General features: G+C 26.6%; 1 protein-coding gene across 2 annotated transcripts; it reads left to right on the top strand.

The window, feature by feature from the left end:
* Positions 1-11926: 11926 nt before the first annotated feature.
* On the top strand, positions 11927-18019 carry LOC127241048 (WUSCHEL-related homeobox 1-like). 2 transcript variants are annotated; one of them, XM_051259938.1, is made up of 4 exons: positions 11927-12299; positions 12439-12738; positions 13418-13488; positions 17333-18019. In XM_051259938.1, the coding sequence occupies exons 1-4, from the start codon at positions 12149-12151 to the stop codon at positions 17834-17836; spliced, it is 1026 nt and encodes a 341-aa protein (XP_051115895.1). In that variant the 5' UTR covers positions 11927-12148; the 3' UTR covers positions 17837-18019. The 2 variants fall into 2 exon arrangements, with proteins under 2 accessions (XP_051115895.1, XP_051115894.1); XM_051259937.1 differs by having other exon boundaries at positions 13415-13488.
* Positions 18020-18550: the final 531 nt, after the last annotated feature.

Raw genomic sequence — 18550 nt, 5'->3', positions numbered from 1 at the left:
GGGGTTTTACTCTATGTTTGTGGGCGAGTGTTTCCTCGGATAAGAGTGAGAGATTTGTGCGATTTTATTCGTGTATCGGCGAGGGTTCACTGTGCGAGTGATTGTGGTTAGGGTTTTGGTGGATTTAAATCGGTTAGTCAAGGTTGTTCTAGGTAGAGCTGGTGCCTGTGTTTCCTTTCCACACGTCCGATATATGTTCTGGGGTTATGCCAAGGGCTGAGCCGAACTTCGCTTTGCTGTTCTTATGCTTATTTTTTGTTCGATTCAATACAAAAGTTTTAAAGTTTAGTTGTATTGTTTTTTGTTAAAATCAAGTTTTACTATACAAAAACACAACATATTGAATGAGAAATAAATTATTTGGGAGAGGAAAAGAAATTGATAAAAAGTAAGATATCAAAATTGAATTTGTGAAACAAAAAGACCGTTTGGATGTGGTTTAAGAACAATTTGATATTTTTAAATAATAAAATATTGAATTAAATTACTTTTTTTGATATTGTGAATGTAAACAAAATATAGAATATATGGTTATAAATAAAAATAAAACATTTAATCAATATTTTTTTAAAAGAAACAAATATTAATTAATAGTGCTGAGACCTAAATTATATTTCATCCAAGGGTTTGCTTGTAGATTTGGATTGTTTTAGTATTTCTGTATGTTTATGAAAAATTAATTATATATATATATATTATGAATAAATTAAATTTTGAGTGAAAAAAGCATTATTATATAAGATTTTTTATATATAAAATAGTTCGAAAATAAGATTGAGAACACAAAATAAACACAGTACTATTTAATTCTAATTTTGATAATAGAATTTGAACAATAATTATTTTCGTAAAGTGTCCATTGTCAATATTTAATTATTTGATAATAGAAATATTTCTAACAAGACTAAATTCACCATGTCACATTACCTGGTGTGACTTTCCGGTCGGGCAGCCTGGAGTTTACCCAGTGCACACTTTCGGGTAGCAGCTCCGGGTTCCACATTATAAAAAAAAAAAAATAGTAATAAGGAATCCCACTTAAGATAATAATATAAGATTGGTTATTTTTGGTATTTTAAGTTATTTAAATTCAAATTAAATTAATATATATTCATACAAAAATATACATATTTTATTAATAAGTTTAAAATGTTAGTATATTTATTTTATTTTCAAATGAATTTAATTAGGTGGTTTGAAATAATTCTAGTCCCCAAATCGAATAGAATCTAAAATAGTTTATCAATGCTTATTTTTGTTAATCTATTCATACCACTAACATCATAATATAAACAATGCATCAAGTACCAACATATTTTTGTTTTCAATCAAATAACTAAATTGTATCTATAGATTACTGTGTATAAATAGTTAACAAGAATAATATTATTATTTCTTTATTTGGATGACAGTGAGAACTCCGAAAGTGCACACTGGATAAACCTCCGGCCGAACGTAATACCCTGTAAACCAGACCCGACGAGAAAGTCACACTAGGCGAATCATGTGTGGCAGGTGACCTGAGGGTTTGAACTCATGACCTCACGGTCACAAGTCCAACCCTTACATCACCATGTCATCCTTTGTCGGACAAACCCTGTGTTCTTCTTCTTTTTTTTTTTTTTTTTTTTTTATGACGTGGGAACCCGCAGCCGCTACCCAAAAGTGCGCACTAGGTAAACCCCCAGCCGAACCTAATACCCTGCAAACCAGGCCCGACAAGAAAGACACACTAAGCGAACCCTACGTGGCAAATGGACCTGAGTCGTCGGGGCACCTCCTATTTGACAGCATGTAAAGTGGGGCACCACCTCCCTCTATTTCTTTATTTTATTTTTGTCTAATTTTGTAACTATTGCGTTTTTGGGGTTTTAATTAATCTCTCGTGTCAAGAGAGTGGAGTTAGTCATGACCATGACTAACTACGGGGTGTAAATATGAGTTTTTGTTCACTTTTTCGGTCAATTATGTCAAATTTGATATTTGCTCTCTGTATACCCGCAAATAAATAATACACGTACAAATTAGGCAGAATCCAATCAAAATCAATCAACTATCGCATATAATATAAACATTTAAAGGATGCGATTTCTAACTATCAATATTATTTTCTTAATAATTTATTATATTGTTTTGATGAATTCTAGATAAATATTTTTAGCTATACCAATATATATATTGAAAGCATATTTTATTGAAAGCACAGAGACACAAGTAATTCTTGCATTTTCACTATCCCTTTGTTTTCGTTCAAAATATAGTGTTTCAATTTAATAAGGAATTTCATTTCCCACACATATTTTGAATTGAAGAAATAATTTGAAGAAATTTTCTACGATTTCAGAGGAAACCTTTGGTGGATATAGAGAGAAAAATCGACCTACAATAGATTGGCAGTGGATACAGATAAAAAATAAATCTTGGAAAAACGAAGAGAACAATAGAAATCCAATATGTTGTCCAGATGTTGCCCGAATCAAACCCAAATTTAAAATTTGGTTCGGATTTTTCGGACTTTCGGATTGAATCGGATTGAATTTTTAACAAATTTTGGATTTTCGGATCGGTATACTTAAAATCCGAACCAATCCGAAATCCGAAATATAATATTTTAATATATTTTTTTATTATATATATTTAATATTTTATTAGAAAATATTATATTTTAATATAAAAACTCAAATTTATTAATTATATTTTAATATATTTAATTTTCATATATTATATATATTTAATATTATAAAATAACAATAAAATATAAAAGAACTTAAAAATTTTAAAAAAATAATAAAAATATTTAGAATTTCGGATTTTTCGGTTTGGTTCGAATTTTCTAGTTCGGATTATGGATTTTCGGATTTCGGATTTTGATTATTTCGGTTCGATTCGGATTGATTTTTTCAAAAATTTCGAATTTTTAAATCGGTTTGAATTTAACAAAATCCGAACCGAAAATCCGAATGTTCACCCCTTCCTTCGCCTGCACCAAGCACCATCCACGGACAAAGATAATACATCTATCCGTACGTCATTGGAGAATAAAATTTCAGATGAATCATATAAAATAGTATCTAAACATTCAAAATGGGCCTAAAAAAAGAGACCACTATAATTGCTTTTAGGTGTAAAGAAATAAGGCTGGCTATAGGAATGGGCCGGACCATCTGGACTCATGCTCTGGGCTTCAAATTTTTGGGTCATTGGGAGCTTTTTCTTTATTAATATATATATAATATTAATATATTAATATTAAAATTTGTGTAGTTGTATTTAAATTTAAATTCTTTTATTTAATTTTTTATTTAAATGTATTTTGATACCATGTTTAATATAAAAATAATATATTTTTATTTACAATAGAATTAATAAAATCAAAAAAGTAAAAATATGTATTTTTATATTATTTAAAAAAATAATTATATATGTCCCGTACTTTTTATTTTTGTTCGGGCCATCAAGACTCAATAATGACCACTGGCGGATCTATGTGAACAAAGTGTAGGGATGGCAATGGTCGGGTATGGGTCGGCTCCAGTCGGATCTGAGACCCGACCCGAATACATATGGTTGGACCAAAGATTTGAATTGGACCCGAATGTATCCGGACTTGATCATACTCGGACCCGACCCGAATAATATCCAAGAAGACCAAATGGATTCGACATACCCAATTTTTTTTTATTTTTTAAATTTAACTTAAAATTGGACCTGAACCCGGATCCGATAAGAATACACAATACCCTACTCGGATCTGGACCCGATCTCAAATAAATAGGTTGGGTCTCGGATCTACCCGGACACATTGCCATCCCTAACAAAGTGGGTTAACAGGACTCCACTTGAATATTATGTATATGTATTAATTATTTAATTGACTTGTGATTCAAATATTCAAATAGAAAATTATATTTACATATTCATTTTCTAAAATTGTTTCAATGACTGATTTTTTTAAAAAAAATTAATTAATTATATAATTTATTAATTTTCTTCCTGTTCAAGTTCTAATTCCTTTTCAATTTTATTTTACTCTAAAATGTTACAAATATTAATGTAATTAAATATTTTTAAGGTATGAAAATACACGCAAGAAACAATTATAATTTATCTCTTATATATTACAATAATAATTTATTAAATTGTGCACTCACTTAAAAAGACGGCTAGATCCACTGATAATGACCGTAGAAGAGCCATAGCATCTTGAACTTAGCCGTTATACTCTAATGTAATAATGATGTTATTATAGAAAAGATTTTCCCGAAGAAAGAATTTTTAAAAAAGTTTGTTTGTTTTATATTTCAAACACAAATTATTACTATTCAGCACGTATAATTTTTAATAAAAATAAAATATATTATATCACAACAAACATTAAATCCAAATACTCCCTCCGTCCTATGTAATATGGGTATATTATCGTAGATACGGGAATTTAGGTAAAGTATAATTAGTAAGTAATTAAAAAGTGTATTAGTAAAAATAATTATTATTTAGTAAAAATAATTATAGATTAAGATTAAAATAAGTAAATAGTTTAATTAAAATTAAAAAAATTATAAAATTTAAAATTTAAAATGCCATTAAAGTGTATAATTATATTTCCAAAAATAAAAATGACAAATTATGTGGGATGAACGAAAATAAAAAATGAGAACAAATTATATGAGACAGAGGGAGTGTATTATTTAGATCAAAATTAAACTAAACAAATACTAAGTTGACACTTGAATGGATAAAATATTGAAAATTTCTCATTTCTATTACTGTTCCAACCAATAAATGAGAAAATGAAAATGGCCCCCTTATTTAAGAGAGAGAAAAAAATAATCTAGAGAGAGAGGGGGGGGGCATGGGTGCATGCAATTGGAATGGAGAGAAATGCACTGTTCATTCCATTTTTTTTTCCAAAAACGTCAAATCAAGCATCTAATTTATATTTTTTATATTATATTAAAAATTAATTTTACATTCAAAATAGCACATCAACATCTGTTATATCACATCATACAACTATTCAAATTCAAAATTTTTACTATTCAAATTTCAGCTCAAAATCCAAACCCCAAACAAACAGCACCTATAGTGTGAAAGGCACTTGACAAGCAGACAGAGATAGAGAGAGAGCAGAAGAACAATAAATGAGGGTTGACACACATACATACATACATATACAAATGCAAATGCAAATGCAAATTCAGATGCAAATGCAAATGTAAATTCAGATGCAAATGCAATGCATGCCTATATATGTACAGACATATATATATATATATCTGTGTGTATGTATATGTTGTCGATGAGGTTTTAATTTTATGTATCAAAACATATATAACACTCATCAACATCGTCACGTCTCTCTCATAGATCACACACAAATTTAACACTACACTACTCTCTCTTTCGATAATATTCTTTGTTCTTTTTGTTTTTTTTCTTCATTACATAGGGCTAGGGGGCAATGACCTCCCACCCCCTAAAATATATGATTTTTTTTAATGTAAAAAAAATAAAATTTATTTTTATTATTATTATTATTTTGTTCCCCTAATTTTTTAGTTTTTATTTTTTAGTATAAGAAATAATGCTCCCTCAATCCCTTAACAATCTATCCATTTTTTTTCATTTTGGTTCATCCCATAACAAAGTATCAATTTTCCTTTTTAGTAATTGTATCATTTACTTAACATTACAAATCTCCTTCCAATTTACAATATATTACACAAACGTCGTTACCTTTATATTATGCAATATTAATAGGGTTAATCTCCGAATAAAAAACAAATTGATATATAGATACGGGATAAAGGGAGTAAAATTTTTGTAATTTTGTTGATTTATATTTTTATGTTTTAATTTCTTTTAGTAGGAATTATTGAATTTTATTAAATTTTCTTAAATATTTCTTTCAAATTTAATTTTGAGTTATTTCTTCTTGTTTTTATCCATTTATATTGGGAGAAATCGAAAAAGACGATCTTAAATAAAAAACAATGCATTGACATTTTGTCCTCCCCTAAATTTTAGGGCTCGTTCAAGTCGTTATATATATATATATAGGCGACGGCTACTGAATTTAAAATTCAGCACTGTGTTGAACAGTACATAATGTGTTGTTTGGCAGCGCATAGTATTACTATATACAACACATTGTATATATTAATATAATACAAATACATCACATGAACAAAGAACACATACTATAGTTTCAACATCACACAATATTATTACAAACAACACATTGTATATGTTAATATAATACAAATACAACAATTATTATAGTCGCATACAGCACACACAACAAATAATTTTAGCACATGACATACTTTTATACAGCACACTTGTTATTATAACAAAACAGCACATACATTTATTATACACAACATGTGTTGTATGTAATAATAATGTGTGTTGTTTGTACGTATAATATATAATATGCGATGAGTTGAAAAATCAGCACCCTAACCATTACCATATACTCCCTCCGTTCCTTAATAATCTATTCATTTTTTCATTTTGGTCCGTCCTATAACAAAATATCTCTTTTTTTTTTAATATAGTAATTGTACTATTTACCTAACATTACAAATACTCTTCTAATTTATAATATATTGCACAAATATCATTATCTTTATATCATACAATACTAATATGGTTAATTTAATTTTTTACCTTTATTTTTACTTTATCCCAATATAATATTAATATTTCTAAAACTCCGTATAAAAAAAAATGGATATATAGATATGGGATGAATGAATTATATTCTTACCTTAATTTCTTATTATTACACATTTATTTATTTATTTTATTATGTTTCACTTTCTCAAATTCTTCTTCAATTCTCTCTCTTTCTCTCTCTCTCTCTCTCTCTCTCTCTTTTGAGATAATTTGTCTGTCTGTTTTGTTCATTTTGTTTGAATAGAAACAACAGCCTAATCTTTCAATGTTTCCCTTTTGTCAATCTGTCCCCATTGTCGAATCCCTCTCTCTCTCTCCTCACTCACTCTCTCTCTCTCTATATATGTATATATATATCACACTGTATATAGTAATTACAGCACTCACAGTTTGAATTTCATTTGTTGTTTTATGTTTCTCTATAATTTTCTTTATCTAAAAGTCAGTATTGATACTTTCTTTTGCCAAAAATCTCATGTTTTTATTATTTAGACTTTGTATTTAAAAATATATATATTTTTTTCTCTCACAAAATATTCTATTATACATTATTTTAATATTAAATTTAAACCAAAATTTTTCCAGATTCATCGAAAGAAACACACCCATATTGGGAATTTTGGTTTGTTAGAGGTACGAAAAAATTTATTGAATGTAGCTGTTGTTTGATCGTAGTTTGAAATTGATTTTAGTTTTTGTTTAAAAAATATTTTAATTATTCCTCCTTTCCGCTCTAAAGGTCATATTTACTTTTTGTGTATTGATTTTTAAATATTAATTATTATATCAAAACGTACTACAAACCAAGAAAAAATAACAAAAATACTTCTATCAGCCTGTTATAATACTAATATAATTATATTTGTACAAAAAAATTATACAAATATAAGAATATTTTTACTATTAAATACAATGATACTAAATGTAAATATAATCCTTGAGGTGGACCGAAGGAATATAATATTTTATGAAAATAATAATATATTTTTATTGAAAATTATGCAAAATGCTATTCCCTCCGTTCCAGATACCATGTCACACGTTGCAGTTTTTGTCCGTCCCACGTACTATGTCACTTTCCTTTTTTGGAAAATGATTACACACTTTAATCTCATTTTAAATTTTTAAATTTTATTTTTTTAAATTTTAATTAAACTAATTAGTTATCTTAATCTTAATTTGTAATTATTTATATTATAAGATAATTATTTTCACTAATATATTTTTAATTATCTACTAATTACACTCCTACTAAAATACCGTGTCTACAGTATAGCAGACACGGTATCTGGGACGGAGGAAGTATTCAGTATGAAATCACAAAGAACAAATGCTTAATTTTAATGATTTTGGAAAAAAAAAAAATGAAGATATTGTATTATCAAGAAAATTCAAAGAGAACAAAAATGGACCCTAGCAAGCTTACTATAATAAGTTTAATTTATTTGAACAATTTTTTAATAATATTTAATCTGATAACTAATTGGACATAACTCATTTATTTTTTCAGTACACAAATTTGTGATGTGACACTACAAAAATTTAAAATGAGTCAGCATTGATTGACAAATTATGTTACCTGTGGTGATATCACATCGTTGTAATTAAGAAATTAAATGTCAATGTTGAACCAGCTGTTACTATAAATATGTATTTAGTTGCTGCTTTTTTTTTTTTATATTTCATCTCTATAATAACAAAATATTTATTTTTTCATTTTAGTCGATTCCATAATAATATATTTATTTCTTTTTTTTTTAGTAATTTTACTATATATCTATCTAACATTACAAATATTCTTATAACTTACAATATATTATACAAATGTCATTACTTTTATATCACACATACTAACAAGGTTATTTTAGTCATTTCTACTTTATTCCTACTACATTCTAATATAATACTAATATTTCTAAAATTACGTACAAAAAAAAAATGAATATTTAGTTATGAGACAAAGGGAGTATAAAATTGATATATATATATATATAATGTATTTTTGAGTAAAAATATGAAAATAATTACGACTAAATGAACAAACCCTAATTTTTAATAAAGTTCGAGGTCTAAGGGTATGTTTGGTTTGAGCTTATTCATAAATAGTAGGGGTTAGATTTTAGGTTAAGCTTGGCACATGTGTTCTTTTGGTGATTTATTATTGATTTTAGTTTTATATATTTATTTTTTTGTTTAAATTATAGTTTGATTACGATGTTTTATGAAAATAATAATAATAATAGTATTCTCTCTATCTTCTAAAATTATATGTTTATTTTTGGGTAAACTATTTTTTTTAGTCCCGTAACTGGACCCCTTATCATTTTAGTCCCGTAAGTGGAGCCTGTCGCAAACTAGTCACATAAGTGAAAAGTTTTTGCTGTTTTAGTCCTCCGATGCCGGAGACGCCCGCGTGGCTCGCCGGAGGTGACTTGTCCGCCAGGTCAGCCTGGCGGACACATGGATTTTTTTATTTTTATTTTTCATTTTTCAATTTTTTTTTAAAACTTATTTTTAATTTATTTTTAATTTTTTTTGTATTTTTTAATTTGGTCTAATTAAAAAAAAAATGAAAAAAAAAAAATCCACGTGTCCGCCAGGTGTCGCTGACCTGGCGGACACGTTACCTCCGGTGAGCCACGCGGGCGTCTCCGGCGCCGGAAGACTAAAACAGCGAAAATTTTTCTTGGACTAGTTTGCGACAGGCTCCACTTACAGGACTAAAATGATAAGGGGTCCAGTTACGGGACTAAAAAAACACTTTATCATTTATTTTTTGTTTGTCTTCTAACAAGTTTTTTATATACATATATATATGTTTTATTTCATACTACTCCCTCCTTTCCAACTCAAAGTACTTTTTTTTATTATTTTTGTATGTCCCACTTTAAATTATTTATTTTTTATTTTAGTAAAAGTAATCATACACTAATACCAAAATACTCTTAATTTTTATTTAAATTACAAAAACATATCATTACACATATATAATTATTTTTTACATAAAGTCAAAAGGCAAAAATATCAAAACTTCTTACACACTTTCACTAACTAATAAAATACTATTATTATTTTTTAATCTACTGCAAAACCCCAAATTACCCATTTGGACCGGCACAAAAGGATTATATATTATGAATACCCTTAAATCAAAGAGTTTTCATATTATTTGAAGTGATATATTTTTATTTAAGATATAGGAAATTATACGGGTAATAATATAAAAATAATGAATATATGTAAAATATTAATTTTTTTGAAAAAAATGTGTTTGATTATTTTCACAAAATAAACAATTATTTATATCAATACTATTATATCAAATTAATATACAAAACCAAAAAATCTTTACACGAAAAACACTACCAACGACGATATAAATACTATTATTTTTAATTTTTCACGTAAAATACAAATATATATATTGTAAGTGGATGAAAAGAATATAGTGTGTTTGTTTGCCCACCGGTTTTTTTCCAATAGGGTTCTTAATATATATATTTTATTCTCTCAGAAAAATCAAAATTCAATATAAAATATTATTTTTTATTTTATCGATACAATTATTTATACCTGACATAAAAAAAAATTAAATTAAATCAAAACACTGAACAAACAACCTAGGATTTTATAAGAAAAGTGATTATTAAATAATATGTTTTATATATAAAATAAAAATACATCAAATTTCAAATAACAAACACACGCGCACAAAAACTCATTACTTCATCAAATAACATTACTCCGTCCGTCCCATGTAATATGGGTGTATTACCGTAGACACGGAAATTTAGGTAAAATATAATTAGTAAGTAATTAAAAAATATATTAGTAAAAATAATTATTATTTAGTAAAAATAATTATAAATTAAGATTAAGATAAGTAAATAATTTAATTAAAATTAAAAAAATTATAAAATTAAAAATTAAAAATACGATTAAAGTGCATAATTATATTTCCACGAATAGAAAGAACAAGTTATGTGGGACGGACGAAAATAGAAAATAGGGATAAATTATGTGGGACAGATGGAGTATTTGTTTCAAATTCAAACCTTAAAGAAACACACTCAATTTCTTTTAAGCAATCCAACATTAAAATAAATAGATAAAATAATAACTAAAAGAATTCAACAACACATTTTTTCTAAAAAAAAATTCACAAAAGTAGAAAATTTAGGAATGTGTTTGATTTAAATTTCAAACTCAAATCAACACAAGTATGATTTTTGATAAAAATATACTCTCTCCGTTCCAATAGAGTTGTCTTGTTTTTTCATCTTCATCCGTTTCAAAACAATTGTCTTGTTTCCTTATCTAGTAACTGTGGTTCCCACCTTATAACAAAATTATTCCTACTTTTTCAAATTACCCATAATTATTAGTCTAACCTACTTTTTAAAATCATTCAACTATTATTTTTTAATTTCCGTATTCACTTCCAATAAGACATTTTTTTTGAGACATAGAGAGTAGTACAACTTTATCATATAAACTATTAATAAAAATACTACTTTCTCCTTCAATGTAAATATGTTTAGTTTCTTTTTTTGGCTTATGCACACAATTTATTTTGTAAATAATTTTATTCACTAATACTTTTATTATCTTTATTTTAATAAACAAAAATCAATTTGCCACTATTTTTTTTTTTTTTTTTTTTTTTGCTCATCAAAGATTATTTTGTTATCAATTCTTTAATAAATTTTTTATACTCCCTCCGTCCCACAACTATAGTCTTAATTGGGTTGGACACGAGATTTAAGGAATATTGATATTATATTGGTAATGATAAAAAATATAGATAAAAGACTTTTTTGTCCTTGTTAGTGTATTAATGTAAAAAGTAGGACAATTGTATAATAAAAATGAAAAAGCAATGGTAGTTTTATGGCGATATAGTTATTTATAGAAATAAGACTATTGTTTTGGGACGAATAAAAATAGTAAACAAGACTATTGTATTGAGACGGAGGGAGTATCATTTTACTTTTTACTTACCCATTTATAATTACATCAAAATATCATTATTTTTTAGTCTCGTATTCAAATAAAATGATATAATTAGTTCGGACCGATAAAGTATTTAAATAAAAATTCAAATCAAATATTCAATTTATTATTTTTTTTATTTTTTATTTTTTTTAAAAAAACCCAGTATTTGAAGTTCTACTTTCCGTTGTTGTACCTTCACATTCTGAATCGATGTTTTTTACATAATAAAGATAATAACAAGTCAGTTCTTTCTTTTACCTTCTTTCTGTTTCTACACAAATTTTCATACCACAAATAACAAACAAAACCTAACCAAACCAGATATATAGAAACACCTGCATAGGGAACTACCCTCATCTCATCCATCCCTTCTTTCCCAAAAACCCTAATTTCAGGAAAACAAAAAAAAAAAAAACCAAACCCTAATTTCCCCAAATTCCAAACTTTCTTGATCACAAATTAGGTCAAAACTATGTGGATGACAAGAGGATACACCGGCGCCGCCGACGAACACTTCACCGCCATTCAAGATTCCTTCGCCGGCCGGAGGCTCCGGCCCCTCATGCCGAGACCGGCCGCGATCTACGGCCACGATCTTCTTGCCCTAAACCATCACTTAATTGGCAAGTACTCTTCAATTCAATATTGATCCAATATATATATATATATTTGTTGCGATTAATTTAATTTTAATTGTGTGTAATTATATCTATATATATATATATGTATAAGTTGAATTATTGTGTGAGTTGATTGATCTAGGTGAGTCTCAACAAAAGCATCAACAAGTCGTAGTAAGTTCGCGATGGAACCCTACGCCGGAGCAGCTACAAACCCTAGAGGAATTATACCGGAGGGGTACCCGAACCCCATCTGCCGACCAAATTCAGCACATCACTTCCGAGCTACGGCGCTACGGCAAGATCGAGGGCAAAAATGTCTTTTACTGGTTTCAGAATCACAAGGCGAGAGAACGTCAGAAGCGCCGCCGTCAGCTGCCGCCGGATCACTCCTCCGACGAGCAATGCAGCCATGGAGACAACAAGAAAGACTCATCAAGTGGTAAAAAAAAATTAATAATAAAAAAGATATTTTTTTTTTTTGTATAATTCGATAAATAAAAATTAAATAATCACTCATAGTAAACACACCGACACTTTGCAAATTCGTTAATTATTCATATTTAAGATAACACATCGATAATTCGATCTCCACAGTATGTTAGCTCTACAATTTATATCAATCTTTTTTATAAAAATATATATGTTTTTGGAAAACCCTAATAATATTGGATGGGTTTTTATTTAAAATAACAAATGGACAATTCGATCTCTACTGTATGTTAATTAACTCTACAATTTATATCAATTTTTTTAAAAAATTATATTTTTTGAAAACCCTAATAATTTTGGATGGGTATTTATTTAAAATAACACATCGATACTTCGATAATTAGCTCTACAATTTATATTTTTTTAAAAAATTATATTTTTGGAAAACCCTAATAATATTGGATGGGTTTTTATTTAAAGTAACACATCGATAATTCGATCTCCACTGTATGTTAATGACCTCTACAATTTATATCATTTTTTTCTAAAATTATATTTTTGGAAAACCTTAATAATATTGGATGGGTTTTTGTTTATTTATTTATTAATGAATTTATATATATATATATATATTTGATCGGAATGAATTTATATTTTGGTTTTGTCTTATGTTAATTTGTGTGCAGCAGCAGGAGCAGGAAACAGAAGAGCAATTGAAGTTGAAAAGACCAAGAACTGGGCATCTTCTACAATGGCAGAGGTCATTTCTTTCTCCTAACTTTGTCTTTCTTCTTCGATTCTCGAAACATTAATAATTTAAAAATAAATAAATTAATTATTAAATAATAAAATAAAATAAAATAAAATCACAACCACTAGTTCCCTCATTATTTCCACATCATTACCTGCATAATAAATTAAATTAGATGCACACATTTTATTTTATTTTATTTTTATTTTGTTAATTTTATCATCCAAAAAGATTAGGGTTTTCTATTAGTATATTTTATGAAGCTTTTGCATCACATATATAATTAAGGGAATAAATTTATTAGGGGTGTGTTTATTTGTGTTTTTAGCGCTGTCCAATTTTTAAATAAATTATTATTATTATTATTAATTCCTCTGTTCCATATGTAAGTATACATTTGTTTTTTGCAAGTAGTTGTATTATATTAGGATATAATAGGAATAAAGTAGAAATGACTAAAATAATCTTATTAATATGTGTGATATAAAGGTAATGACATTTGTTTAATATATTGTAAGTTGTAAGGGTATTTGTAATGTTAGGTAGATAGTACAGTTACTAAAAAAAATAAATGAATACTTTGTCATGGAACAGACTAAAATAAAAAAAATTGATACTTTGTTATGGGTAGAGATTATTATTATTATTATTATTAAATTAATTTATGGAAGAAGAAGTTAAAAGGATTTGTTGGGAAATGTAAAAAAAAGGTTAAAAAAGCTGCATTCGTTCCTTCCCTTCTGTCGGGGCTGCCCAAACCCACAAATTATTTTTTATATTTTTTGACAAAAAATATAAAATTTATATTATATGTCACAGAATATAAGTATTAAATTATTATTGAAATCAAGATATAAATTTTCAAACAAAAAAATTCCTAGAAGGAACAATTACTTATTAGGGTTTTTCAACTTTGTGCCTTTTTTTTTTTAATAATTATTATTACAATTATTCATTTCGTTTCAAAAGCTGGTCTGGCGTGTCTACTCTTTCATGATCCTCTATGTTAATTGACACTTCTACCCCTACCTCTAATCTTGGCTATTTTTTTATTTTTTTATTTATTTTTCACATTATTTATAACAATTTCTCTATTTAATACTCAGTTTGGTTATGTTCATTTTACTACTCCCTCCGTCCGCCCTCCGCCGCAGATGATCTTTTTTTTTGTACGTCTCACAAAAGATGACCTATTTTTATTTTTGATAATTTTATCAATCTTAAACATATTTAACAAATATAAATCAATTTAATTAAACTTCTAACATTTTATACGTAGGACATTAACATAATTTTTTTTATCTATATTTAAAACTTCTCATTTTTTATAAAACTAATTTATAGTAATGATATTTTTTTATTTATTTGTATTATATAAAATTTTATTATCTACAAAATGATATTCATATTGCATATATTTTTTCGAAATATAATCTTAAAATTTTTTAAAATACCAATAATATTATTCATATATAAAATAATAAACTAATATCATAACTTATTATAAATAACTTGCTAATCTACACTACCTAAAAAACTGTATCTCTAATAAAAGGGTTCATCTCTCGCGGAACGGAAGGAGTATTTTAATTTGTCTATAAAAAATATGTTCATATTATATTTATTGAAAAAATACAGTCCTTACTAAAATTACTTTTGTTTTTCATATATTTAGACAAATGTTAGGATCTCACATATTTATTACACATATTGTACTTTAATTTAAAAAATTGCATTACTAATCCTATAACATTTCAATTCTATCCTTACAAAGTATATAAGTAATACTACCTACGTTCGGCTCCAAGGATTTCATTTACTTTTTGCGTATTGATCTTTAAATATTAATTATTATAAAAAAATATAATACAAATCAAGGAAAAAAGACAAAAATGCTTCTATTAGTGTCTTATAGTACTATTATAATGATATTTGTGCAAAAATTATACAAATATAAAGATATTTTTAATATTAAGTACAGTGACGCAAAAGGTAAATGAGATCTTTTGAGCCGGACGAAAGGAGTATTAAAAATATTATATTTCTTTGATTTTCTTGTCCACAAATTTTAATTCCGCCAATTTTTTTTTAGGACCGAATGAATATATTGTATTCAATATTTACTTCTATTTAGGATAGTATATTAAAATTTTGTTTTTATATAAAAATATTACATTGATCATATATTTATATAATATGAAATGCTTATTTTTAATTTAATTTTTTTATTATTATCATTTTTTAAAAAAATTCTAAACATTTCTAAAATCTAACATTGACACAAAAAAGGAATTAATATATCATACATATTTATTATTTTTATGTTACTTACGTAATTTTCTGTACTTTATATAGAAAATATTCCTTCAAAATATTTTACAAAACAAACACACTCATACAAAATAAAAGTGATAATTTTAGATTTACACTCTTATTTATTGTGTTGGTTTATATTATTATTATTATTATTATTATTATTATTATTATTATTATATTATTATTATTAGTATTATTATTAAATTATCAGAATTTCAACGGAATGAATAATTTATGCTGGCTTGTGTTCTTTTTAGTTATTATAAAATATAAAAGTGTTATTAAAATATATATATTGTTTTTAAATATTTTATAAAAAAAAATAAATGTATTTTTATTAAAATTCTTTAAAAATTACAAATTGTCAGTTTCTACTTAAACATGTTCGAAATTATATATATATATATATGTGCATGTATATATATACTAAAATTAAAACAAAGGTCAACCATAGAGACAAAAAAATTATGGATTGTCTCGTGTGTATATATATATATACACGTTTTTGTTCCTTTTTCTTGTTTTATAAATTACTATTTTTTATTCAAATTTATTTTTAGGGTGTGTTCGTTTGTAGGACTTACACAAAATCTTACTATTCATCCAAAAATTTCCCCCCAAAAATATCAAATCAAACACCTATTTTTCATTTTTTATATTATATTAAAAATCAATTTTACATTCAAAACATCACATCAACACCTATTTATATCACATCATACAACTATTCAAATTCAAAATTTTTACTATTCAAATCCCAACTCAAAATCCAAACCCCCAAACAAACACACCCTTACTTTCTTTTTTAATAAAAAAATATTATTGTACTGTCATTATTGTACTATTTTCTTTACTATAAAGAGTAAAAAAATATAATTGTTCAATTAAGATCGACTCAAATCGTACTTAAAGAATAACAACGTAACTACATATTCTCATTTCATAATCAATATATATATAACTATTCATTGTAAGGAATAGTCGAGTTCAGTGACGGAACCAGCAGTAAAAGTCCGAGGGAGCAAAATTGATATTTTTTTTTTTAACGATTCAATGTTCTTGTCTTTTATTCATAGTATACTCTGCCAAAAAAAAAAAAAAAGGAAAATTTTTAAATGTTTTAGAAAAAAATTCAACAAAATTACATAAAATTTAATTTTTTTTTTTACTGTAAATAATAAAATTTAAAGACTAAATGTATAAATCAACAAACAGATAAATTTTTTATGAATTTTACATTACAAAATAAAAAAATTAGGAAGGACAAATTACTATAAAAATACATAATTTTATTATTTTTTACATAAGAAAAATACATATATTTTGAGGATCGGGGTTGACTCCCCTAACCCCATGTAGTTCCATCATGGTCGAGTTGGTATGGTATTGTGGCCAGTTATTCAAATTCTACCAACGTTTTCTAAATTAAGTTTTTTCATACAATACTTATTTACAATTTTAATTTACACATATATATATATATATATAGACACACATATGTACAGTGTGGATTAAATACTTACCCTTTTGCATATAGGCATTTAATTATGATCAGAGAAGTGCTTCAGCAGAATCTAAAGGGCTACTGATCGATGGAGACATGACTGTAGACTCCCGACACCATAGGAATGCCACGTGGCAGCCAACGGATAATTTGTCTTATTCTGCCGCCGCCGCCACCACCACCGCCACCGCCGCCCCCCTAATTATCAACAGCAACCCCTCTTCCTCTACTTCCACTTCCTCTATTGCCATTGCAGATGCCAATTTAGGCACTGTTCATTCAGAAATGACGCATTTTGTTGACAAGAATAGTCTTGATTCTATCTGCGTATTTGTCGAAGCCCTTTGCGACCGATATAGGGATGAGGATGAGGCCGAGGCACAAACTCTTCAATTGTTCCCTCTTCGGGGCGATGAGGAGAACAAAAACGAGGATGAAATTGAAGATTGGATTAGGGTTCCGGATCCGGATAGGGTGGGAGTTGCGAATGATGTTGCCACTTATCAATTCTTCGAGTTTCTTCCGATGAAGGATTGAATTTTATTTTTATTTTTATTTTTTTTGTGTGTGTTATTTGAAGATGATTAATAATAGAATTTTAGAGAACGATATATGATGTGATTGCATATTGGGTGAATTGGGATTCGCTTGACGCGAAAGAATTTTATTTTCTTAAAATGCGCCTTGTTGAAGAGCTCGAGCTTGGTTTGTATTCGTTCGATAAATAGAACAAATTGATACTATTAGATTGTTTTGTTGTTTTGGTTTGTTATGTTTTTGTTATTATCATTTATATTTTGGTTATTATCATTTTCTAAGGTTTTATAATATACTCCCTCCGTCATGCAAATGTGTGCTTATTTAACCAGGTACGGATTTTAATAAAAGTGAGTAATAATAGTTACTTTTTCCTTTTATAGTAAAAAAAGTACAAAAATATAATAAGTTTTTTATTTAAAAAGGAAACGATAATATTTTTCAATAACAACCCAAAAAAGAAAATAAACATAGATTTAAAAGACGAAGGGAGTTTTAGATAAATAATGTAGATTAACATGTTTCCTTTTTGAGATTCAATATTTTATGAACTAAAGATTAATAAACTTTACTAGTATTTCTTGGCAATGTCGTATAGTTTTTAAAGAAAGAAAATAGATAAATAAGTTGAGAAGGTTTTGTTCTTTGAATGATTTTTGGTTTAATGTTTTAGATTTTATGGGATTTTTTTGTTATTAGTAATTGAAAATTGTA

This window comes from Andrographis paniculata, unplaced genomic scaffold, assembly GCF_009805555.1.
Source record: "Andrographis paniculata isolate CXL003 unplaced genomic scaffold, ASM980555v1 Contig80END, whole genome shotgun sequence".
Taxonomy (NCBI): Eukaryota; Viridiplantae; Streptophyta; class Magnoliopsida; order Lamiales; family Acanthaceae; genus Andrographis; species Andrographis paniculata.
This window is presented reverse-complemented; position numbering and strand designations above follow the sequence as displayed.

Coding starts and splice junctions, on each gene's coding strand:
- LOC127241048 (XM_051259937.1), top strand. CDS start 12,149: ATGTGGATGACAAGAGGATACACCGGCGCCGCCGACGAACACTTCACC. Junction 12,300..12,438: donor CCTAAACCATCACTTAATTG/GCAAGTACTCTT, acceptor TGATTGATCTAG/GTGAGTCTCAACAAAAGCAT. Junction 12,739..13,414: donor CAAGAAAGACTCATCAAGTG/GTAAAAAAAAAT, acceptor ATTTGTGTGCAG/CAGCAGGAGCAGGAAACAGA.